Genomic DNA, 27,289 nt, shown 5'->3' with positions numbered 1-27,289 from the left:
AATAAACAGTCCAACAACTCTACAGAATCCAGCAACAAATTTCTGATGGATCTTATAGCATACAGCCTGCGCCAGCTTTCAGGCACATAGATTTTTATATGATTCGATAAGCAGAAAAGGAAAAGGAAATCTTCTATTGCCCCTCCCTCGCAAAAGATAAACTTTAGAAAAAAATCACATTCCTCTGAGGCACACTTGAAATGACAGATTAATGAATCACCTATCTCCTACAGAAGAAGTAAACATCCAAAATTAATTAAATGTACCAGTGTTTCGAGCAATTGTAAAATGGAAAGCAGCAGCCAGAGGACAAAAGAAATTTACCTCACTTTTGAGATTGCAAAGAGCTTAGAAATGATACATTAAAAATTAATATGGCTTTGACAACATATATGTACTTAAAACATAAGAAGTGCCACAACAAACCGGAATCATCCAGCCACTTCTGATGGACAAATATCAGTGCTCCACAAAAGCCCACTGCTATTTTAAGGCAAAGCTCTTAGTAAGCTTTTTACTTACAAATTACCCCTAAAAATAAAAGCTCAACCACATATTCTTTTTTCTTCTATTTGATAACTGTTATCCTAGATAAACCAGGCTAACCCAACTGTAATGAACCTTTTTGTACTTTCCCACTGCAAGTGCTTGAGTGTTTTGCTGTCTAAAGGCTAGACGCACACATAAACATAAAATGGGCTGAAGTGCCAGATAGAATCCTGCTGGTCTTTGCCATCTTTCTCCTTCTCCATGCTAGCTGTAGTTCTCTCACACAGTGGATTCTCCAATAATAATGGTCCCACTTAAACAGAAGCCCACATGTTAAACCAGAAAAACTGACAGAAAAGATGAGACTCAGTTCCCTGAAATTCATGCATTGGTGAAAAGGAATAAATATGCATAAACATTTTCATCCTTAACTACATATTTGAAGAATAGCTCACTCTCTAACACTTTCCCCTTTAAGCCTTGTCTCCTACATTCTGTATTAGACTCTCCACCTCTAGACGATACCCAAATTCAGCTGATTCTGTTTGGCATTTGGATCTCTAAAAGCAGAAGTTTATTTATTATTATCCTTTTGATATTCACACATATTTTATATGCATACTCTGCTGCAATCATTACCCTGTAAACTCTACAAGAGAGTACTATTTACTAATAAACTGATAATTTATGCATATTTTGCAATTAAAACTTAAAAAAAAATAATCACATCATATCTACAGTGCTTATTCCACTTGTAAAAGGATGACAGGAGCTATGCAAGTTAATTATGCTTTATTTTTCAAATGGTATTTTTTCTCAGAACTCCTTTGCATCAACTATACACTACACAAAAGTACTCTCACACGTGCATCCTTGTGCATCCTTCTCATCTCTGCGCATCCAGCTGGAAAATGCAAGTCTTTACCTTCCTTTTAAAAGAGCCTCAATTAAAAATACCACACTTGTATTTAGTTAAGCATCTTGTGTAAACATTTGAAATGGATTACCCTATAGCTCAACTGTCTCTGCAACAAAGACCATATGTGCCTAATACCTTTGGCTGCCCCAAATTCCCATGCATATCCTGCTGCAGAAAACCTGAGATGTATCTGAGATAGGCTGTATCCATCACCAGGTCTCAGCAGAATCTGCCCGGCTGTTCAGTACTAACTGGAACACAGGCTCTTTTCAATGTTGTTAAAAAAAAAAATAATAAAAAAAGAACATTTCAATCTCAAAGCCATCATAATCTAAATCAAATTTCCCTAATACCTCATGGGTTCTTATTTTAATTTGCCAGATTCATTAATTGGCAAACACAGCGCAGCAGCACGTTTAATCTATTTTTACAGATTTCAAGATACGGAACATCTTTGACTTACAAATTAGTTTGGGGCTCACAAGTCTGCCTCTCTCCCTGTCTTATCCTGGCAGCTGATATCAAATGGGACATTCAAATGAACTATATCAAAACCTGAAGGTCATTTTCCAAGGGATATCCCTCAACTTGGGATCCCCCAACTCAATACCCATTCTCCCAGAAGCACAGCTTAATGTTCTGTGCAAGCAACAAGGCTTATCTTTTTTCTAGAGGCTTGTTTAGCTACTGGATCACTGAGAGAAGTAATCTTTATTACTTCCTGCTCCTCAGCAGAGTACAGCAAATAAGACCCCAGGATAAGGCACAATGAGCTGTAAATCTGTTCTTGTTTGTAAAACAACAATGAGGAACTTGAAGCTTTCTGAAATTTCACAAAATTGTAGAATAGTTTAGGTTGGAACAGACCTCAGGGGGTCACGCAGTACACCCCCCTGCTCAAGGAGGGAACACTTACAGCAGGCTTCCCAGGACCATATCCAAGCAACTGTTACGTATCTCTAATGACAGAGATTCCACAACGTGTCTGTACAACCTTGTGCCAGTGCTCAGTCACCCTTACAGTAAAAACCATTTCTCCTGATGTTCACAGAGAACCTGTGTTTCATTTGTGCCCATTGTCTCTTTTCCTGTGGCATGGTATTGGTGAAAAGAACCTGGTCCTGTCTTCTTTATGAGCTTCCTTGGGACACTGGTGAAGTGTTTGACTGACCTGAGCTTTCTCCAAGCTAAACATTTCCAAATCTCTCAGTCTATCCTCATAGGAGGAATGCACTTCAGTCATCTTCACCACCCTTTAGTGGACTCTCTCCAGTAGATTCATGTCTCTCTAGTACTGAGGAGCCCAGAACTGGACCCAGTACTCCAGGTGTAGCCTCACCAGTGCTTTTTAGAGGGTAAGGATCATCTCCCTTGATCTACTGACAACACTCGTAATGCAGCCTAGGATACTGTATTATCCTACTTTGCCACAAGTGCACATGGTTTTTTGCTGATTCATGGTCACCTGGGTGTCCACCAGACCATCAGATCCTTTTCTGCAAAGTTGAAATTTGCTCTTTAACCAGTTTTCACAAGTAACTCCAGGTTTGCTGAACATTTATGAGCCACCTATTGCATGTGCTCAGTCTTTAGAACAGATAAGTGTTGGTGGGTTTTCTTTTAACATTTACCACTGGCTTTCTTTCATGATAGAGTAGGAATCATTCTTGGAATTAAGTATCTGCTCAGAATACCTGAATTTATAGTTCTGAAATCTGATATTTTCCAACATGTATTTCAAATTCATTTCTTTGATAATCCTAACCCGTTTGGAAAGATTTCCATCATAAGAGTGGCAAAGCAAGACAAAAGGGATGCCAACACAAACCAAAATGTGGGTTTTGACTAGTTTTGAATAGTAAACCCAGCATTTTTTAAGACAAATTACACTGCCTTAGTTGACATATTATCTCAAGCTACGGTTTTTGTTTAGGTTTTTTATAAAGGCATTAGGCTCTTGAGTAATTTAGCTGCTATCTAGCAAGTTAGTACAGTGAAGTTGCTGACAATCAAGACCTTGCCAAGGTGGAGAGGGGAGGGTCCATCTTCAGTGCAGCTGCAGCCAGTGTCACACCACTCCTCTGAGATGGGGGACTCCATCTCACCTCTGGGGATCAGCTCCATCTGGAGATATGATTTGTGGCTGAGTTTGTTCACAGTATGTTTTTTACTAAAACTGAAGGACAGAAAGGTCTTATCGCAACTGTTACCAGGACTGGTGCCACCTGGCACTTAACTTCAGACCTGCCTGTTGCTGTGGATTTGTCTGGCAACCTGGACTCTTGGCTGAACCTGATCACCATCACCAGACGTGCCCTGCTCATCTTACTTGAGTACTGTGGAATTATGTCTTTCCTGGTAAGGCCACTGTCATGTGCCTACCATGCCATCACCTGAAATTCTGCTTCCCATTTGTCACTGGAAGTGGCTGAATCACACACAGGGTAACAGGAAAAGAAAACCCCAGTCTGTGAACTTTGAAAGTAAGAAAAAGCCAGGTACTCACACAGTGAAGGAATCAGGGGGAGCTGAGACTCTCCTCAGGTCAACGGACTGCACTTTATGAATACTATAGGCAGCAGGAAATGAGTGGCCAGTAGAAAGGCAGCACACAGTGTGGACAGACAAGGAAAAAGAGAGGTGGGGGAGAGAGAAAGAGTAGAAGAGAAGAAAGAAAGAGAAGACATACAACATTTAAACAGAAACAAAAGGAATGTGTCACATAAAAGTTGAATGAAGACACATGCAGAACTCCAAGTTCACACTAGGAAGCCAGGAGCAACAGAAGACATGCAAATGGAGAAAATCACTGCTACATGACACATAGGAGCTTTCTAGACACAAGTGATGAGGACCAATGAGAAACTACGCACACTGCTATACAAGGAAGACAAGGAGCCCCAGGACTTTTTTTCACAGGCATTGAAAAATTTCGAGGCAACATACTTCGGAAGCAGGTCCAGAAATGACAACAAACATCAAAGACAATATCTGACTGGATGGAATTGTCTCCAAACACTAGCCAATTTTAGTTAATGTTTAAGAAAAGTAAAATACCCTTACTGAAGATTTTGTATCCACAATGGCAAATTGCTGTCTCCATTCTTCTTCCATGTACCTTAGGGAAACATGTATTTTACATATAGTGACTCCCAAGACTCCTTTACTGTTTATACTCAAATGGTCTCTTTGCTCTTCTCAAACATATGGAAAATGTTTTATTTATAAGCTCTTCCTTCTTCTTTCTGTTCCATTATGTGGAACATTCTTTCTCAACCAAAACTAAAAGCCAGTGAAATCAGAATACTGTTTCTTGAGGTTCAGAAAGTGTTCATTAACTGAAACCTACTGAGAAGCATATTAAACTGTAGTTTTTAATCAGAAAAAGACTCCTGGAAAAACTGAGCCACAATTGTTCTTATTCCATGTACATTTTGTTTATAGGTCATAAGAACCACATCCTTGGCTTGATCACAGAAAACCAGCTATATGTTGTCTCTTTCACATATTACCTTGAGCAATAGGGAAGAATAGGAACGACAACTTAGCCAGCAAGTATTTTAAAGGAAGGACAATAAGAACATAATTCACTTTTCTGCAGAAAAAAAAAATAATAAATAAATGTATGTTTCTGCTGACCTGAATGTAGCAAAAATTTTCTTTTGCTGGTACAAATAGAAAAGACATATGAGAAAAGACACCCACATTTTTTTTCCCCACAACCCCACTATCTGCTTTGTTTTAATCCATAACCAAGTGTGAGCAGCATTGCCTTGTCCTATATATTCCTTGCAACTAAGAAGTTGCTTCTGGCTCAAGAAACTTTATTGGGTTGTAACTTATCTCAATCACAGAACAACACATCATTGGAGGAGGAAGAATTCATGCCTGCCTTTTACATCCCAACAACCTCCATGAGAAACAAATTAGAAATGCTGTAACATTTACCAACTAACAACTTTACGTTTCAAATCAAAATTTTTTAAGTTATCAGAAAAGCACAATCCATAAACAGGTCATCTTCACCTACACAAGGGTAATCATACAATCTGTATGGCACATCGAAACAGCTCAACTTTCCAAAAGGAATTACTAAAAAAAAATGAACGTTTGATGAACGCTAAGAAGAGACATCATGAGTTGCCACAACTAGTTCATAAATAATTGGGGACAATTAATATATGAGAAATTTGTTTCTAGACAATTCAGCAGTGAAAGATTAAACAACTGAATAAAACATTAATTGCCAATAATTCGCCCAGCTATGACAAAAACTGTCCTCTCAGAGCATCTACAGGTTTTGAAGAACAGCAGCAACTAGGAAGATGGGCAACTCTTACAGTTGGAAGAGAACCATGTTTCTAAAGCCCTCTTGCTCACAAGTGAGAGAAGCATGAAATCTTTGTTCTCGCTTGGCTACTTTACATAAGGGCTGTTCAATTCTAAGATACTATTATTCCATAGAAACTCAAGTGCATCCAACAAGGCAAACAATAAACTCACTATCCTCTCTAAACCCCTCTCCCAAAACCTCTAGAACAAAGGAGGGCAGGGGTAAAAGATAGAAAACCAGTGTAAGACTTCTTCAAATTAAGTCTTTTTCTACTAATGATAGTGTGCTAGCTGAAACTCCAAAAAGCAATCCTACTGTTCTCCTTATCTAGCAAAAATATCAATGCCAACAATAATAGCAGCTCTGTGTTACTGTGACACAGATAATTTTTTAATCACTTTACTGGCAAGGAGCTCAAGAACAGCTGTCTAACAATTACGGATAGCTCCAGACCCACTTACTAATCTCACACGTCTAACGTTCAAGCGACAGTTGTAACAGAGCAATCTATCATATTTAATCAGACATAAGGCTTTCTGGGAGATTTCAATGGAACAGGGAGATACATTCCAGATATCAAGTTAAGAAATGTAGATAAACATATGTAATAAAAAATGTTCTCTCTTGTGAAACGCGGCAAATCAGCATCATGTTGAATGAACTTCTTACAATACTCAAATGATTCCTAGAGTTTAACCTTTAACATGTGATTTACTTTCCATCACACCAGGAGATTCAACTCCTCTCTATCCTTCTCCTTTAACACTTGAAAGCAAAGTACACACACAAACATATGTAGACGTAGAAATAAATATACACACATAACATTTCCAATACATGAAGATGAGACTACAGTTCCCAGCAGATCATTTGTATTTTCCCAAAATGAAGGTCTGTAGCTAAATCAAAGGACTCTGATAGCAGCATAGTCTGCTATAGCACATTTAAATCAAGCTAAACCAGAAAAATATCCTTTTGACAACTGGCATATACTATGAATCTGTATTTCCCTACCACATTTTAAATTCAGACCTCAAAATCCAAGCCTAACCATGCTAATAATCAGATTGAAACACTAGAAATTTTCTTCTTATATTTGTGTTAGTGTCCCTCAGTGTAGCAAAAGAAGCCCCAGGATTGCTCTCTGCTTAATTCTGGCTTTCGCAAATGATTAAGTCATTGTGGTTGGATGAAATTGGGCATTGCTGCCCGCAGGCAAATGTCTGCTATTCTTCATGGCTCAAGAGAGATAATATACCTTATGTATTTTCCAGGAAAATAGGAATTGCACATTAGAGATATGGACTTTACCGAAACTTAAAGCATTAGTCTCAGTAAGAGAACAGAGTGCTAAATTGAAAAGGAAGGCACTGAAAGCAACCAGGGAGGCTTTGATTGCACAAATTGACAATCAGTAGGTGACAAGAAGCTCTAAAGGGCTGGAGTCAGAGTCTGAAGCGAAGCAATACCTTCCACTAAACAATACTGTTGAAAGACACAGGCAACCTGAAGTGAGCCTGAGACCTTTCCTGTTTTTTCCAGGTACATAAGTTAGTCCAATAAAAGACATTATATCTCATCATAAACCTTGCCTCACCATTACATCTACACCTACCTTCCCAGAAAAATTAGAACGGTGCATGGATGTTTGAATGAAATGAGGATCCTTGACCACTTTAGGTCTGTAGTTCAGTACCTTTGTATAAGGGACAAACTAGATTTCGACAATTTGTTACGGGGTCTCCAATGGAGCTTAAAATGCAGATCAATAAAGTTGAGAAAATGAATCAAAAGAACTTCCAGGGCAAATAACATACATATGCAGGACTGCCAGAAGCTAAGAGGCAGACTATTGAGCCCGCACAAACCTCTGTCAATAGATAACTGAAACGTACAACACCTTTCTAAAAGCAAGACAGAGTGTAACCCAGAAGATAAAAGAATAAAAGAAAATCAGGTATTTACAATACAGTGGAAAGGGAGTTCAGAGATCAGAGAGAGCAATTTATTTTTTTTCATTAAATGCACTGCAAGTCCAGTACATGCAAAATCCGTGACTGAATATGCTGCCACAAACAGGCCTCCTGCCATTAGGACATGCACATATCCAACTCACTCATTCAGCAAAGGCATAGATGTTCTCCTCTTGCTCTTTTGCACCATGTTGGCTTGGTTCCTTAAGGAGATCCGAATGAGTGAGGGAGCCAATCGACACGGTTCACCATCCACTTGCATGGGGATAGACTTATATGTTAAAAGTGTCACCTCGCGGCACTGATGCAACCTCTCTCCATGACCACCAACCTGGAGCGCAGCCTGCAAAAGAACAGAAAATAAGCAAACAGTTCAACAAACAGGAAAGAAAAGAAAAAATACCTCAGAACAAATAGTTGAGGCAGCTAATAAATCCAAAATGCAGTTCTACTGACAACATCCATTATACAGTGTTCCATGCATGAAACATTCTAACAAAGCACAATGAATGTATTTTCACTTCAGATTTGTAAAGTAGTGCTGAAAATTTCACAAAGAAAAGTGGTGGGCAGCAAACATATCTAACCATACACACTGCGCATCTCATCACATATACACACACATGTGCATGCACAAATCAATACCTGTGTTCATTCTTAAAGGTTTTGATTTGTTTTGGTTAGTTTTTTTGGTTTTTTCACTAACAGTAATGTTACTAATAATTTGCTCCTTAAAACAAGAACCCTAATCAAGTACATCTGCAAGACAGAAAAATGGTTTTCCCTTCCTGAACAGAACAGAGTCCTTAATGTGAATTAGATGAATTTAAAATCATTATCATGAAAGCTTACACAGCAACTCAACCCCAAGATTAGAGAGGCTGAAAAGAGCAAGCAGAAGGACTTCATTAAAACAAATAAATGTTCAAGAATTCATTTGGAAGAAATGAAACAAGGAGAGCAATGAGCAGATCCTTCAAGTTGTAGGCAGACATGTTTGAGCAGAAATGTATTTTTTTAATTAGTAGGACTATTATGTGAGTATTAACTCCCATTTCCCAACCAGATGCGGAAAAAAAATCCTTTATTAACAGGGAACAGCCTAAATACAAGACCTTAATCCTGCTCTCTGTGCTTAATATAATGGATCAACTGATAATATGATCAATAATATTCATAATAAATACTTCTTATAAAGTGCCTCTCTTTCTTGGTCTCACAGACCTTTCTGGTTATGACCAAGCACATCTGGAAGACATATAGAGTGAGTTAGAATTACATTAATAGTCTAGGGTTACAGTGGTTCCTCAGCACCACAGCCAGTGTAGACTTGTAGACCCTCAATTCTGAGCTGAGTTTCCTTTAAACAGCAGCTCAAAGGGCCCTACTACTTAAATCAGTCCCAATTAAACTTGTTATTAGCTTTTGAGATCACTCAAGCCACTGCAAGTACTTAGAGTCAACATTAGTGGCAAACCTAAAAAAGCTTCCAACTGAAAACTGCCAGCTGGTACATGCTAAATAGTACATTTGCCAGCATTTTCAAAGAATACACTAGAATCTTCACAAATGAAGTAATAAAGGTTCATTCCACAAGATCTACTAAGCTAACAAAATTTTTTCTTACTCGTGGGTTATTTCCTTAATCCACTAAATTCAACAAAAAAGAGAGGTCAAGATTGCTGATAAAGACCAACGTTTACTTTTGCTTACTTTGAAGATTAGATTTGTCTTAATTTCTCTTTGAGGAAAGAAAAAACATTGTCATGGGTATTAATTGAAAGTGATATGCTTTGAGGTCAGGTCACACAACAAATCAGTGTGTGAGTTTAGTGAAAACAGGCTTATCCATGTTGATTTTAACTTAGTCCACACAAGATATAGTGGCAACAAAGGCCTAGAAGTATGGACTTAAACATGATCTATACAACCTGCCAGGAGGCTCAATTATGTGCCTTCTGCTGACTACACTAAGTTCAATATGCAGGGCCTTTAATAGATGAATGATAGGCAAGTATAAATATCAACTCTCTGACTGCCCTTAATCACCCTCTGAAGAGATGGTCACTGTGGTTGACCACTGTGATAGGACACTAGGGTATTTACAGTGAGATTGCTTTATGGTAACTCAGCTTTAAATCCACTTTAAGGACAGCATTGACAGAAAGTGCACTGACAAAATTGTTAGTTGAATTTTCTTTCTGTAGCAGAACAAAAAGGAGAGAAAACATTTTTGTCAGAAATATTTTTAAAAAAACCAAACCCTAACCTTTTAATTCATAGATTGAAATATACAAAAACTAAAAATAAACAGCAGTAATTACGTGATCATAGAACATTGCCACAATAACAACATGCCTGCATGCTATTTTTTCTGTAATAATCCTGCTATTTAACTTGGGAGCAATGCACATGCAAATTAGCCATATTTTGCAAATACATTTTTATTCTTAAATAACACTTCTTTTGTTAGAAAACTACAATTTGTCTCCGTCATTTAACAGCAGAGCATGTTTTTGGCCTTGGCTGAATACATGGAATCATGGTGGCTTGCACTCCATAGCACAGCCCACAGAACTCACTGTGCCTGAAAGCATGTGCGATATACTCACCAGTGAGGCCATGGTGAACCCAATGACTTCAATGTAGCCATCATCATGGCGCTGAGGCTCAAAGTCTCTGTGATCTCCAGGGTTTCCCCAGGGCATTGTGCCAGCACAATACCTACAGAAAGAGGTTTGGAAAGCAAGATTTGAGAAAGAAGTTTGCCCTGAGGTGTCCTGACTAGCAACCTGACTATAACCTGACTTAGCCTGTTCTGATATCCTCCAGAATTATCCAGATATCCATTCCAGGATTCGATTCAGGGACAATTAAAAGCTATGTGACAAGGGCTGGACAAAGGGGAAAACCTGCCTCTTGTTTCCAAGCTGGCACAACATCCATGAATGTATCCATCATAATTTTAGCATGTTCCTCTTTGAGAGGAAAATGGGGAAAAAAAAGAAAATAGGTAACAGCAGCAGCAATTATTTTCTCCCAGCTTGCTTTGCTTTCTGTAGATGAGCTGTTGAGCCAGAAAGCTGATTAGCCCCTCTGCTAGGCAGGCATGGGGTTGCAGCCACGTCTCCAGCCTTGGAGCTTTATTTCTTCTCTCTCTACCATTAAAGAACAGATGCAAAAGTGATCTGAGAGTGATAGAATGGGGAACTTTGGAGAGGCAACACCAAGCCAATAGAAGCCTGCAGGGGGACTGGAGGGAAGTGCAGGGCTAAAAAGGTCAAATGCTTGGGACTTCATGTGGAGCAAAGTGGTAGGTTGTCTAAAGCAGTGGTCTCCAAAGCAGAATGAACATACCACAAGGTGTGTGAGAAAAAAAGTATAATTGACAAGACAATTAGGGTGAAGAAAATAGTGTTTGTACTTTTAATAAATAAGAAAAACAATAAAATAGTGCTTGTTCCATTTTTATTACATCTTTTCTTAATCTTTTGTGTTGTTTTATAATGTATGTAATATATTAGTACAGTTTTTATAAATAAATATACATATATTGGGATGGTGCTAATAAATATTTTACTGATAGGGATACACAGTCAAAAACAGTTTTGAGACTATGCTCTAGATTTCAGGAGATGGACAACTTTTAAAAATACACCTATATTTCTTATTTAGGACACCTTCTAACATGCTAAAAAACATCATGTCTTTCAACAGCTCAGTGTTCCTTTACTAGAAAATTACTGATTCTTCCCCTCCTGCCTTCCCTGCTTTCCAGCCCTTTTTCCACACTTTGCTTCTGATTAAGCAAAAGCACAGGTATATTTACTATCTTGTTTGTAGGTTAGTGCACAACTTTTGAAAGTTTGTTTACCAATCACTTCTACTATCTCTGTATCACAATATTCAACTTTGCTAACTAAAAGTGTTATAGGCAGCTAGCTCTCAAGTTGGCAGCACAGTGGCAATACACTTCCAGCACATTGACCCAGTCTAGAGTAACTTGTAAGCAAGCAAGCATCTGTCTTGAACTTACCTGGGTATGTTTAAAAACACTATACACTGGAACTTCAGCTCCTGGATCTTTGGAGTCAGGTCTGTACCATCACACTACAAAGCCAAAGTGACAGAGCACAGAGAAATTGCTGAATGGAGCCACAGACAAGAGAAGTGTTGCTGCTTTGTAACAACTTTCCCAAGACTTTCCTTGGAATGTGTTGCAAATGTCATGCTCAAAACTGAAAAGTAACAGAGCCATTAAACTCTCACCTCACTCTCTCTCCATTCCTTCCCTCTTCCCACAATATTAGGACACAATTTCTTATACTTACCACAACTTTAACATGCTTGGATAAATCTCTTGAGCTTCTTTGCAGAAAGTCTGTAAAGGCTGCCTGCAACAGAAACAAGTGCAGGAATTTTCATTAGCACTTTCTGTCTTCTCTTTCCTTATTTCTCATTCCACCACAGAGCTAATTACCAAAATGCCATTATTTTGATGTAAATTCTTGCTCACGTATTTGTTTCTATATTGAAGGTACATGAGTACAGTGGGAGTCATCATCCAGAAAGATATTATACAGCATGCATTATGAAACCAGTGTTTCTCTCAACTGCATTTTAGAATAAAGTTTTGTCAATGTACATCCTAAATGCAGAAATGGGTAATTTTATTTCATTTTCATCATTAATTATGAAAATTAATCACTCAAAATACCTGATCTCAGACTTCCACTCCCTGTGACCATATATCCAAGACTACTCCTCAAAGCTACAAAGATACAAGCCAACACTTAGGGAATTTCTCTAGGAAAGTAAATCACAGTGTGCTTCCCAAACCCTAAAAAAGGGAGACTGGCTTGCTGAGAATCTTATGAGCCAGAAGCAGATAGACCAAGGCATAACTGGTACTATGTCCAAAGAAGTGGCATGTCTCTCACTTGCTAAGCTCTGTAAAGAAACAGTGCTTCAGGCACTTTTCAACAGACACATGTGTGGCATTGACAGAAGCAGTACGTGTCCACTTTAAATTGCAACAGGCAAAATGAATTGGCATGGGCTTGTGATGTGAGAAAGGAAGGGGAAATGTACTTAAGAAAACATCCGACCAACTAAGCATCATTCTGTAAGACGAATCACAACTCACCCCTGCATAAAACATTTTATTTCTAAATCGGCTGTTGAATTTCTCTGGATTTGCTTCTGTGAAAGGATAAAAAGGAAAAATAAATACACCCTAATAAAACAAGTAGATCCCATTGTACCTTCACATTCCCTGCTAGCACTACACTGCTTTTAGCACACATCACTCTGAAAACATAAATACATTTTTTCTGGGGGCACAGACACCCCCATCTGTTCCATTATCTGCTATCAGCTCTCAAAACATTTATATTGATATTCTTCCCTTTTCCTGTAGAGTGAAAATATAAATTTGACATAGAGGTAAGAAGAATATAATCCGTGTATTTAGCATCTCTCAAACTATTCACCTTTGATCCCTCAGTATCATTTGTGAGACTTCTGTTTCTGTCAGCACAGAACAGACCTCCAAGAGTTATTAGAAATCCATGAAACACCCATGCTTTGAAGCAGGAGTAAAGCACCTCCAAGAGATGGAGAATTTTAATAGTCTAGTAATAATGCACATCTAATGGTTAATTATTCTCACTGTTGAAATAAATGTGGAGTTTTTTTGTCATCTTGAACTTTTCAGACTTTCATTGCCAACTGCTAAACTTTATTATATTTCTCTGCCAGATTAAAGGGCCCTCAACTATCAGATATCTTCTCCTTGAGTAAATACTTATAGGCAGTGATTAAATTGCCTCTTAGCCTTCTTTCCAATAAGCTAAATGGAGCTCCTTTAATCTCCCAGTATAAGGCACATTTCCCAGAATACAGGTGACTCTTGCTCCTTCTTGGAAACTGTTTTCCTAGTCTGTGGCATGCAGAGATTTCAGAAGCAGCCCTTCTGACACCATATTCAGTAGCAGTAGCAACCACATACCCTTGTTTAGTCAAACTATTCTCTAGGGAAAACTATTCTCTAGTCAGTGAAATCATCTGACTATCAAGATTGTTCTTCTGGCTGAAATATCACACTGGTGTGAACACTTCCAAATTACTGCTTCTCAAATGATCACTTAGAACAATGCATCTAGTTCTCCTTGAAGTCACTACATCTCACAGTATGAGGCTCCATTGTAAGAGTTACTTTATGTTTCTTGTTTGATTGTTTACCTTGCTACTGTATCATCCATTTGCTGTGTCACAGGTGAGCCTGGAACATAGTCAAGAGCCACCTGTTCTTGAAACAATTAATTTAACTTCATAAGTAAATCTCATCTCACTTCGTGAGCTGACAGTTATTCACAAAATGTCTCAACACCCCATGTAAGAGGCAGGAGGATCCTGAAGGCTCAGTGCTGCACATTCACTGATGTGGCTATCCCTGATGGCTCTGGGCAACAGCCACCAGAGCACTGGCTTTTATATGGAAAAATACAACAAATACTGACCTGAACCAAAACCCTATCTTAGAGCAGAAAAGGAGCCTTTCTGAGGTCAGGGACTCAGCAGTCCTTCAACACACTGAATTTACTTTTGACATAGTAGATGAGCATGAGTAGGGAGAAGGAAGTCTTTCTGTGATGTGGAATAGAGCCTAAAGTTGATTAGAGTGCAACTTTAATTGTAGAAGTAAATCACTGACTGCATATCCAAGGCTCACTCCATCCTCATCACTCTCAAGCCACCCAGGGATTAGGAAATGAAACATGTTAGACTGTGGGTGTGTGTAGGGGAGTAAGTGCCCTGCAAGTGAACAATCCTGTATGCCAAGGGATCAAACAGCATCTCAACAGGGATAAAGTAAACTCCATCTTCCCTGCTCCACCAAAGCATAAGGATAACAAGGGATAAAACTGGAAAGAGTTTCTACCCAGAACACTTCCTGAAGAAGCAGAGCTAAATATGTTCAGCTTTGAGCCAATCCTCAAGGCACAACCTGATTAGTCATAAAAAAAGTATAAAGGTTGCCATGGAAAAGGTCACGTTAATGTATAGGTTCCTCTGAAATATCACAATCCCTGCTTATTCCAATTGACCAATCTATATTGGTTAAAGTTTCATGACAGGCTGAGAGTTGAATTTCATCTCATTTGGTTTAGCAGGGCAATGGGGGCATGGTGTTTGTTTGTTTTAATACTATATCTGATTACAACAGCTCAACATACGCAACTGCATACAACCACTTATCTTAATGGACCAAGTGCTACAGCTGTGAAAGTGCTTTAAGTTTTGCTGAAGTTTCCCTGAATTCTCATGAATTGCAAATGAGATCGGAAGCTGTTTTGCACTGCTTAATTCATAGAATCACGGAGTAGTTTTGTTTGGAAATGACTTTTAAAAGTCATCTAGTCCAACCCCCCCCCCTGCAGTGATCAGGGACGCCTTCAACTAGATCAGGTTATTCAAAGCCCTGTCCAACCTGACTTTGAATGTTGGCAGGGATGGGACATCTACCACCTCTCCAGGCAACCTGTGCCAGTGATTCACTACACCCGTCACAAACAAAAATTCTTCCTTGTGTCTAGTCCTACTATACCTTCTTTTATTTTAAAGCCGTTACTCCTTGTCCTATCACAACAGGCCCTACTAAAAAGACTGTCCCCATCTTTCTTATAAGCCCCCTTTAAGTATACAAAAGCTGCAATAAGGTCTTCACAGAGCCTTCCTTTCTCCAGGCTGAACAACCCCAATTCCACATGAAAAACAATAAAACCCACACACCAGTAACACCTTCCAGGCTATAAGCTTTTCTCTCCTAAAATACATAGAACTCGCTTTGTATATTATAGTATTTGAGAAGGTAAGAAAGACCAGCAGTAATGACTTGTAAGAGTAGACCCTAGGGCTATGAAAAGCTCCTGGCCACACATACCCACTCACAGGAACATAGCTTGCTCTGCCAAGTATTTTTTTTTTACCCATGTAAATGTTTAAAACACTGGCATCTCTGGAATAACATCTATTCTTTATAGGCCTCCATAAGTTCATTATTAAATAATGTCTCCAGTAAGTGAGTAAGTAGCCATGCATTTCATCTATACAGTATTTTCACAGTCACATTAGCAATGCATACTGATATGCATTCATAAGAAAATGCATGCAGCTGTCATCATTTCATTCCTGTGCCCTTTTGTGGCCCTTCATTATGATTCCTAAGCTTGAAGCAGTCTTAAACATTATAAAATATTCATTAGCTCATTCCATCATATACCCTGCTCTTTATTTAGCATGGCATTAGAGTGCTACTTTTTCATCTTGAAATGACACTGATAGTGTGAAAATGAAGAGAGGCTGATCCAGAAAAAATACCTGCATATGAAGACGAAATAACCAAAAGCTGAACACAAGCAATTGAACAGGGTCTGTTTATATAAGCATGCTTTCCTGAACTATAGTTCCCATCAGTCCAAAACCCACCTGTTAAGCCACATTTGGATCTGTTTGGGGTGATATAACTGCCATCGGCAAGGGGACAAAGAAGATGCTACAACAGCTCAAATTCCTGACAGTTTTGTGGACATTAAAACCTTTCACTTGCAAAGACACGCTTTGGGTCTGTACCAAATCTAATGATATTATGCTATATTCATACATGGGTAACAGCTGTTCAGTTTGAGAACGCAATTATCCTCCTGCTACTTCCACAGTCTTGCAGATTTTCTCCTCCCTCCACCTCCACACTTGCACCTGACTTACATTTGTTTTTCTTTTTGCTCTTACTCTGACACTTCTACATTAGCATCAACTTCTTTTATAACTGTACTTGGTATACATAATTTTGAAGAGCTCCCCTTTTAGCTCTTTTGCTCCAGTGAATGCTATTTTTCCTTGCCCTTTTTTTCATTCTAAAAACATTAAGTCACTTGGAAATTCATAGTACAATCTCTTCCTTTCCAGTTGTGTGTACCCTAGGTTTTTATGTTCCATATTTCCTTCTAAATTGCAAGAATAAGATGTTAAGTGGAACCCTGTTTGTAATTCATAAAATAAATGCCCATTCCCAAGGCTAAGGACATAAAAAAGTTTCTATTACCTCTAGATTCATGGAATTCTAGTGTAACATGTGCATCAAATCCAAGGCTGAAGTAATTATTGAAGACACTGAGAGGAAGCTGTAATCAGATAATAAAAAGATATATAAAAATAACATGAATTAAACATTCCATGACACCTGAAGGATTAACTACTTTAAGCCTGGCATCTCATGAAAACCTACAAAGAAGAAAGTGGAACATATCAGGGAAACGTATGCAGAAGGTTGCTCTAAAGGTTAATAACAGCTTGTGGAAGAGGATCACATATAGAAGCCCAAAGAACACAAACAGTACTTTGCGATCTCATATGTATCTCTGTATCAAAGTATTCCTTATGTTGTTATTGAGGTTTCCCATAATGCTGCTCCACTTAACATGTCAATGCAAAGGTTTTCCTAATTGCTGGCACTTCAAACTCAGCATGACTAATGAAACTCAAGCTGTGTTCTTCCTGCTCCCATGTAACCAGGAGCAACACAAGTCCCAGACAAGAAGCCCTTATCCTATTCAGGATGCATGGGGCAGGGAAGCACATATCTGGCCTCTTCATCATTGCACATGCCCAGCAGGGCTACAGAGAGAGAACAGTAGCATATGATAGATAAGCTGGAAATTACAACTTAAGAGGAAAATGGTTCACAGAATATTTTATGATCCTAACACTTTCAACAACTCCAGTCCAAATGACACATTACTATAAATGTGACCACCACACAATTTTCCCAGTCTTCAACTATCAAGATACACTAGTGGAATAAAATTCTACATCCTGTTTTTAGCTTTGTCTAATGTAGGGATGGGTGGTAGTCACACAGTTGCATCTCCTGCCACCCCAGGTAAACCAAAGAAACAATGACCTTTCAGATAAAATGATAGGGATTATTTTCCAGGATTTAGTTCTTGAGATAAATGCTCAATGGCTGGGAGCTTAAAACAACAAATAGATGGTTAATATAAACTATATTTTGCCCACCTCTGGAAGGACTGACACATGAGAACTCAAAAAGCAAGAGATTCAACTAGAGAATTAAAAAATTTAAGAGCTTCCCCATGTATGCAGCTCACGGCGTAACCAGAAGGTGTTCTTAAGCATCCTACAACCTCTGGGGGAAAAAGGAGATGCTAACCTTACGTGCCCCATCCTCCAGCTCATCCTGTGGCAAATCAGGGTTGCGCTCAACCTGAAGATTCCAGCGGTCCAGCTGGACAATGGTCCCATCTTCTACATGGCACAGGATCTTGGACACTGGCTCATCTGTATAACCCTAACAGCAGAGTATCAGCCATAGATAGTGAAAGCAAAGAAAGTCACTCACCAATTACCTCCCTCTTTCACACAGGCCTAAAACACCAGACCAAGAGCTCCTAAGAACTTCTCAAAATATTGCTAAATTTCAATATACCAAGTGTTTTAACAAGCTGCTGCTGGGGTACACAAGTCTTGGGCAGAAAAAATAAGGTTATAAGGAGAGGAATTCAAAGTGTACTTGTCATGCCTGCAATAACTCCAGTCATGTAGTCAAGGATAAATACAGAGAAATAAAATGTAAACTATATTTAAATTAGAAGCCTGTATATCCTCCTCATTACTTGGCCTGAAATATCAGACAGATACACCTACGTACCACATTCATTACAACAAATAGATCATTAATAATTCAAGATCCCAGACTGGAAACTGAACCAAACCACTGTGCTTAATTGAAGCAGATACTGAACACAGGCCTGCCTGCTCTTTTAGTCAAAATGAAGTTCTGCCCTACACAACTAAAACAGAGCAGCAAGTTCATAGCCCACATATAAAGGTACCCCAGTCAGCACTTACCCCACCCCAGTTGAGAGTGCGGGCAAGGTCGTTCCCAGTGCCAAGTGGAAGGACAGCCACGGGAGGCGGGGGGCTGAGCTGCAGCTCATCGAGAATGGAGAGGATCCAGCCTACCTATAAAATGGGAAATGCAGAGAACCGTAAGTCAGGAAGATTAAAAGGGATGGAAGGGGGGGGAATAAATAAAAAAAAGAGAGACGTAATTTGATGGCACCTCCTTTAAAGAGATGATCAATTAAAATGAAAGGTAAAGGGGAAAATTACAATATCTGAAATTTAACTCCACAACTGCCCCATCTGAGGTTTCACTTCTTGGACAAAGGCACAGCAGTTTTCATGAAGCTCCTGTGCAAGCAGAAGCAATGGGATGTACCCATCTTTAGCAACACACAAAGATACTAAGGAAAGGGAGCACACAGGTTGCTTTTCTGTAAGTAGGAAATGGAAACACATAGAATTACACCTAGTATCATAAGGCTGCCTAAATACCACTCTGAAAAATATTGTGTGTAAAAATGATTGAAGGATAATATGGAGAATTCAATATAATTTTTTAAATTGCCATTTTGCCGAACAAAACTAAACCTTTGACAATTGTTAAGAAAGAAAATGCGAGGCACACTTAAAATGGCGTGGTATCAGAGAGCGTGTCCTGGAACAGAGGGTCCAAATGAAGCCAAGCATGGATCTCCCACAGGTGTCCCATTCCCCAGACAATAGACCTTAATGACGAATTATATGACTCAGTGCAAAGTATTTTATATGTATATATATTCTTGCCATATGTATGCACCCATATATATAAAATAAAAGACTAAAAAGCTGGAATAATAGAGAAAATCTAATCCTCAAGGTCGATGGCTTTGGGTTGGAATAATGAATCTGTCTCTTTTGTATCACAAACTATTAGTTATTTTAGAGAACTGTTTCTCTCTCTTGACCCCTTTCTAGACTACACAAAACTTTCAAATAGAAACCTAGCCAGAAGGAGCAAATTACTGTAAAATATTTTCATTTCATTAAATTCCAAGAGGGGAAAAAATTGTTGCTGAAGATGTTATCAAACCTTTTATGACTGAAACCCTTGCTAAAAGCAAATAAGACTATTTCATAAACTATTTCTCATAATTACAATTACAATCTGTGAAAGAACCTGTGCTGCAATTTTAAATGAAGAATTAAGAAAAAAAATAAACATAAAATAATAAAATCTATTTTTTTTTTTCCTGATGCCAATGTTCAAAGATGCAGTCTCTACTACAAATGATTTGAAATACGATTTCAAATAGATTCTTAACCCAAACTGGGATGGCCTTCACAAAAGGCATCCAGCCTAACATGAACATCAGGAATAACAGCTCAAATTTGAACTACATCAGATGGGGTAGCCTGGCAGGTATAGCAATCACCACAGTACCCAGTATTCTAGGATTTATCTTTCTACAAGTCTCTTGATGGAAAAATTTAATGTTGTATAAATAGCATTTATAAGACAGATATTTAATTAGACTTATTGTCTAATTATTAAAGCATTCATCTGAAATGTGATCCCATATTAGAGCTCATTGTCTGATAATAGCCATCTGAATTACAACTCATGAACTTGGATATCACCAGAAGGTACTTAAGCCTATCACAGGCAACATAGTAGGACTAAGTAAAGTCCTTAAGGGATTTTCAGAGGTAAGTAATCCTCTAACTTTCAAATTAATCTATCCTTCAGTATTAATAATGGGAGACAGAATAGAGTTTCAGCAGCTCCACCAGGACCAGGACTTCCTGAGGAGTCCTTTGTCATTAGCTCTTTGTCATTGCCACTGACTTAATCCATACATCTGTGTGTGCCTCAGCCTCCCACTGGTACAGGTATCATTACAATACCTACAATTTCTGTAAACGCTCTTAACTGATAAGCAGAAAATTCAAATTACTAATTTATAAGTACAACACTGCTATTTTACATGAGGTCATTTCTAAGCCTTGCACATTGGTTTTCAATCACAGATGACATAGACTATCATTTGCCTGTAAATAGAAAGCTCCTGACTGATGTGAAAGCAAAGCTTTTCACTTATGCCGTGGAAAAGAAGAGCAAGCAGCTAATATGGAAAAGTTACGATACGTTCTGGTTCACCTCAATATTGCAAGGTAACATCTGCTCTCATTGAATATTCATTAAGTCTATCTGAGCCAGGTTTTTCATTTCTAGATGTAATGTCTTTGGGAATAACTAGATATTAATTTGCTTCAAAACTGAGCTGCTGCAGAGGTAATGGTCGAGTGCTGATTATACTACTGAGAAGGTGCTGCCACCTGTCGCTCATACCGCTGAAAGGGAAAACAGGATGGTCAGACAGTGTAGTTGCATTCATTTCTATTATTTTCATTTTCAAAGTATATTTATATACTTTTATTATTTTTCCTATTAAAATATTGGCTTTAGAAGATGGAAGAAAAAGACATTCAGAAACAGATTGAAACACTTACTTGCTCTTATGTCTCCTGCTAAGGCAATGCTTTGTGTGTTTCTCAAGGCAAGGTCAGCATTTAGTAACATTTTCCCCAATACCAGCAAGACAGTAGCGTAATCATGGGGGTCTTTATTCACTCTATTCACTTTATTCACACAGCTGGGGGTTTAAAAGAACCCAAAGCAGCTAAGCAGAAAGTATCCCCAGGAATTCAAGCAGTGATGGGCTAACGTTAGCTGTTCAGCTCTCTACAAACAACGGTTAAAAAAATCCTCCCTGAGCTGTAAACATCTACCTATTGCCATCCTGGCCAGTCACTGCACCTTGCAAGCAGCAATGCATTTTCCTTACCATACTTACCATTACACCTATCATCTAACACATGTTTGGGAAAATGAGCTTCACAGATATTAAAGGCCAATTTTCAAATGCATTTAAGTACTCAGTGGCACAGATAGATTTACAAAGAGTAATGCGGTTATAATACCTCCATTACCACTCATGGCCTCCATACCCTGTCTCCAACTGAAGGTGACTAAGTCATTTAAAGTTCTGACCCTATTTTTTTATCCAAGAATATGCAGGAATTCAGTAACAAATTAAAATACTGAATCTGGATCTTCCATATCCCAGGCTAGTAGTATGACCAACACAATATTCGTCCTCACAGATGCATTGTAAAGAAAGTGGGAAAACTCACTTTCTTTAGGTACAGAGAATTATTTGACTGTACTCATGCATCATGGAGACTGTAACAGGAAGGAGCAGAAATTAAGATTCAATGCTTCCAGAAACTGACTTTACCTGCCAGCCCCTCAGATCTGTGTAAACAGTGAGAGGAAGCCAGCAAAGTTAGCCCTTATTTTCTTAAGCTGAACAGAACCTTCATGCATAAAATAGATAGGACTTTGAACATTAGGATCTGTCCCTTTCACTACACAGGTCAAGCCACACAGAAAATTTAAAAAGAAAAAAGTAGATTTCACAAGCACATGCTCTCTGGCTCTGCAGGCATCATGAGGTGGGAAACCCACAACTGCAAATGGCAAGGAATTTAACCACTTGGCTGATGACCACGCGGCTGCTAGGTGCTGGCCACCTACCGTCCCATCCCCACCGCAGGCCAGGATCCGCAGGTTTGGCACTTTTCTGTACAGCTCCAGCCTAGCCAGAGGAAGGAAGCGGGAAAAAGGAAAAAAAGTCAGAACCATGAGGCAGGCACTTTTTATGCATTTTGTGGAGCGACATTTTAACTCACGCTTAGTGCACTTTCAAATATTCTTTGCTAAGGATACGTATGGAGGCAGAAAAATAAAATAATTAATAATTAAAAAAACAAACAAACAAAAACAATCTCAGCATTACAAAAAACCTTGGCAGTGAGGAGACATCAGCAGGCAGCATAAGCACCAACCTAGCCTGAGCCCTGTGACTCACTTCACATCTTTACACACCCACAAAACCATGAGGACATGAAATGGGGCCCTCCTCCATGGTTAGGCAGCATCTCCTGAGAAGTATTGGCTCAGTTTAGCATGTTCCCATGCTAAACCTGAAAGGCCATATTCTCATGTTCCCTCTGGAGGTGACAAAATCTTTCATTTTTTTATCCTAAAGCAAACAAATACAGACATTGAGGTTTTTAAACAAAATTTAGTGTTCCTCATCAGGATTTGCTCAGCCACCATTTCTGAAGCATGCAGAACATGGCAGCTTCTTCAACTAGTAGGTTGGGGGGGGGAGGGTGTTTCTGTTTTTTTAACATCAGAGAAGGCAAGTACATCCAACAGAGGTCTTTCTCTGGATAGCTGATCTAAGATACCAAAGGGAGAGCCAAAACAGCATCTGTGGAAGACATGTTCCTTCAGCTGCTTGAAAGAGAGGCTTAATGAAACATCTTCTAATGGAGGTGCCACATTCAAATGTAGACAGTTGAGGACCAGATGACCTAATCCTCCTTTAATTCTATTGTACAGCTCTGAAAACTCTATGCCTACCTTAAAACTTCTATACACCATGAGAGGAGCAGTAGTGGAGGTGTTTCTGCAGTAATAAAAAACTTGGGTGTCTTGAATAGCAAATACTTGAATGTCTCACATAAGCCACCACTGCAGCCCTCTTCCCCACTACCAAAACATGGATACACAAACCTCATACACAGTCTACTAGTCTACCTAAGCTACACCTTTGCTCTTGATTAGAAAAGAATTATGGTCAGCAGAAATGAAAGCTCAAGAACTTACGCATCTCTTGGCCCTTCCTGAGAGAGATCAAAGACCTGGCGTGGATTCAAATACCACATAAACATTTGAAGAACCTTCGTGCCCTGGGAAGAGAGAAAAATCAAAGGAAGGGAAATCATGAATAGTTTAATGAGTATTAGAAAGAACAGTGTTCAGTATTCACTATATTTGTATTGCTTTTCTTTTTTCAGTGCTTTATAAAGCAACCATAACCTAAAAAAAAAAAAAAAAAACAGGCTAGGAAGCAGCATAGCAGACAACTGCTTTATAAAACAGCAGCCCACCAATCTGGGTAGGGTGCACATGCCTACACAGTAACTAAATTTAACAACACATATCACTAATGGTTTATAAGAACAAGTATTTGGAGTCAGACCAAAGGTTCAGTTCTCACAGCAACCTTTTCTCCTGCCTCTCACCACCTGCAAGAAGAAGAAATCTTTGTTATCCCACACCACCTTTAGCCATCCATGACAGCAAGATGTTGAACAAGCTTGTGGGCAAAATCACCATCACATTGAAGAGTGTCCTGCCCAACATCCAAGCAACGAGACTGCTTTGACCTCCACCACCACCACGAACACTCATAACTGTAGCCCTTTACCATCTAATGAAGCAGGAGTCAAGTATTCTATGGGGCTACAGCTGCCCCAGTGCTCCTCATTCAGTGTAATGCGAACAGCCTACCACCTAAAGATCTAATTTCTGCTTTCTCCAACTCTTGGGTTCATATTCCAGGCACTCAGTTTCCTTCCTTCATGTTCTGCCCAGACACAAAGAGGCAGGATTTCTCTCTAGCAGAAGAGGGCCAAGAACTCTATGGGGGTTCAGACATGCTCTGGGGGTGCAAGTAAGGAATTTTCAATAGCTCGCCCTCCAGAAGAATGGTGCTTCTATCCAACACTTTCCCCTAACTGGAGAATCAAGAATAGCAGTCAAAATGCCTAGGAAAATGTATATAAGGACAGAGAAAATGAATGTGATGTTTGCTGTAGGTATTTTCCCAATCTCAGCTACTTACAGTTCAGGACTTTAGGAACCTTCAGGGTTTTCTCTTCCAAACCTCTCCTTCAGTCTATCTAAACTTTTAGCACACCCTATTGCAAGGAGGTTTTGCAGATGAACTACACACTTTGAGATGGACAAACTGGTTTCTTTGTTTTGAATCACAGCTTTCACAGTTTCATTTGATAGCCTCCCCAATTCTTCTAACAGAGGAGAAAATGAGCAGTGGCTATGCTAACCTCCATGCTCTACAAGCCTTTGTTATACCTTACATCGATCTTTTCAACTAGGAGGCTCTGTTTATCAAAAAGTACTCAGATTATTTAAAATTCAAAAAGTGGCAGAACTAAGCTGCAAAATAGTCACTTGGGTAAAGTTTCATTCCAAGAACCCTAAGAAAGAAATCTGCTGCATTTTAGTTACTGAAACTTGGTTCCCTGTGTTACAAGAGTAGTAATGATTTTTTTTTCAAGTGTTGTAAGAACATGGCATTTCACATCCATTAATTTCATAAGGCTTTCCTAGGAAAATTAAACCACTTTTGGGATAAAAGTCTAAGACTTTATTGGCAAAGTAGATTTTCTGTAGAAAGATTGAGTCTTCTGAAAACCTCTGAACTACTAGTTTAGATTCCTTTCAACAATCTAAAGATAAGAACACATCTCCTCAAATACCCAAGTATCCATTCCATTTCCATGAAGCAGAAAGGGCATTAAACAAGGACCTCTTCTGGAGACTGCACAGGTTTTCCTATCTGACTGACCAGAAACTGGTCTCATTTGCAATGAGTTGTTAAACCAAAACTTTGTGACCTGGATCCAGACAATGCTCTTACCTGATTCCCTCCACTTTTTGGATTGACAAAAACCAGCAGTGGCTTCATGAGAGGAGAGGAGATAGGCTTTATCACAAATGGCCGACCTTTGTTATCCTGAGAAACAGAAGCAAGCAACAGCTTTAGTATAAGCTATAAGTCTCCTTTAGTATAAGCTAAGACTCCAGCACATAACACATGCAGGAGACCTAACAGAGCTCTGACAAAGCTACCTCAGGTACTGGAAATTAGTAGTCACGTTAATGTGATGCACAGCTGGGACTAATTTATCCAGCTGGGACAACTGAGTAAGAAAAGGGGGAAAACATCCCTTCAGGCCAGCCCAAAACTATTTTAAGATTTTACACAATGTTATTAAAAAAAAAAACCAAAACAAACAAACAAAAAAAAACAATAATTCACACAGCACTAATGTACGAGATAAAGCCCTATTTGTAATACAAAAAAATTTCCAGTGGAAAACAGAATAAGCTACTTATTTCATTAATTCCAAGTAACAGATAGGTTCTATAAGCATTTATCTGCAGATGATCCGCTCTTGAATTCTTGGCCTTGCTGCCCTCCCATCTTTGAACAAATGCCACATGAAATGAGAAACTATTTGCCTCCATACACCTGCAGGACACAAGACAGCCCTGAAGTGAGGGCTTTCTCCTAGGATGTAGCAGACACAGATTTAAGTTTCTGGTCTGCATTTCTCCTATGATCCAAGTGAGAACCTTAAACAGAGAGCCCTCTCTATACAGAGGTGAGTCTCCCTCTATCTCTCCCATGCAGCTGTTCATCTATGTGACTAATCCACTAGGCAGTTCCTGGAAACAAAGTCTCCTATAGGCTATATGGCAAATCACACCACCATCTATCATCACACCATCACCCTATCATGATCACAGCACCATCTGTCTACTCCCTCTCTGTAACCCAATGTCAATTTTCACACAGAGTATTTCCAATATGTGATCTGCTGAGGTAGACACCCACAAACTGGACCAGACCCTTGCATCAGTGCACTCACCATCAATTTCATAATCCCAGTTTCACACCCCTGCTCTGCCTAGTGGAAACGCAGGGTCTGAGCTGCGTCTCTTACATCCCAAGAGAATGCTGTTTCATTACGCTGCTGGTCCTTCAGGAGTCTGAGATGTTGTTCCTTGAAAATTCTCATACAAGTTTTATCAAAACTGATCTCACAACTAATACAATTGTGTAGATTTTTCCAGTGGAAAAAAGCCATATAAAAAAAAATAAACTTCAACATCTGCACTTTGGCATTTAAACAAAAGGAGCCTGATTTCAAAAGCACTTGAATACCTACTTCATTGCCTCTTTTGCTGGCTTTCCTTTTAAAGGATGTTCTCTTCTTTCGCCGTGTTGAAGTCTTTAACGAGTTCTACATCAAAAGGAAAAAGAATACATGAAAAGCAAAACAAAATTTAGAAGACAGGCCCAGACAGAGCCCCTTTACGAAGCTCTTCCATGCATGTCCACTTGGAGAATGATAAGAGTATCTGGCACATGCTCGAGATTTAAATTACATGCGCTGCATGCTTTACACTTCCACACCACCGTTTATGGAGAAAGCCACACACGGAGACCAGACTGGTGCTTTGGAACTGGAAACTTTCCCACGCTGTGAGGGGGGAAAAAGATCAGATGCTCCCATAGACTCACATAACACCACATGTTGTACCTGCCAACCCTCCCAATAGGGGTAGGAGACGCCCGTTTCCCCTTCGGGGCTCCAGTCTCCTGCCCAATCAGGCTCGTCTCCTGGTATGGAGACCACCTGCATAAAGATGTAATAAAAAACATGATAAATGAGATATTTTTCATGTTTTTTTGTCAGGAAAAAAAACAACAAGTTTTAGCTCTGGCAACCACTATGACTCAACATAACATAGGCCACCATGGCGTATGATGCTGGCACTGTGGACTCAGTTCCAGCTTATCAAGAAACTTGTGTAATCATCTGCTAAGGAACAAACTGAGTTGTTAACACTAAAAGAGTTGGGTGAGGGAGGTACTTGTGGGGGTTTTGTTTGTTTTGTTTTTAAATAACCATATTACTTAACTACACAGAGAGTGGAAG

General features: G+C 39.1%; 1 protein-coding gene across 5 annotated transcripts in view; it reads right to left on the bottom strand.

The window, feature by feature from the left end:
* DGKI (diacylglycerol kinase iota) overlaps positions 1-27,289 on the bottom strand; it is a 208,261-nt gene that overhangs the window by 75,842 nt on the left and 105,130 nt on the right. For 3 of the 5 annotated variants that reach the window (XM_061372000.1, XM_061372001.1, XM_061372005.1), the window contains exons 9-21: positions 26,891-26,986; positions 26,516-26,590; positions 25,201-25,296; positions 23,361-23,443; positions 22,221-22,281; positions 18,647-18,760; positions 17,949-18,086; positions 16,821-16,899; positions 12,861-12,916; positions 12,046-12,108; positions 11,751-11,824; positions 10,327-10,438; positions 7,858-8,057 (exon numbers count right to left, since the gene is read on the bottom strand). In XM_061372000.1, coding sequence (XP_061227984.1) covers positions 7,858-8,057; positions 10,327-10,438; positions 11,751-11,824; positions 12,046-12,108; positions 12,861-12,916; positions 16,821-16,899; positions 17,949-18,086; positions 18,647-18,760; positions 22,221-22,281; positions 23,361-23,443; positions 25,201-25,296; positions 26,516-26,590; positions 26,891-26,986 — 1,247 coding nt within the window. The remainder of the gene's footprint in view (positions 1-7,857; positions 8,058-10,326; positions 10,439-11,750; positions 11,825-12,045; positions 12,109-12,860; positions 12,917-16,820; positions 16,900-17,948; positions 18,087-18,646; positions 18,761-22,220; positions 22,282-23,360; positions 23,444-25,200; positions 25,297-26,515; positions 26,591-26,890; positions 26,987-27,289) is intronic. The other 2 variants (XM_061372002.1, XM_061372004.1) reach the window with 1 other exon arrangement.

Source organism: Neopsephotus bourkii, unplaced genomic scaffold (genome assembly GCF_033783945.1).
Source record: "Neopsephotus bourkii isolate Nb327-2 ecotype Australia unplaced genomic scaffold, CSIRO-AGI_Nbou_v1 NB_1589, whole genome shotgun sequence".
Classification (NCBI taxonomy): Eukaryota; Metazoa; Chordata; class Aves; order Psittaciformes; family Psittacidae; genus Neopsephotus; species Neopsephotus bourkii.
The sequence above is the reverse complement of the archived record's forward strand: the minus strand, read 5'-3'. Positions and strand labels throughout refer to the sequence as shown.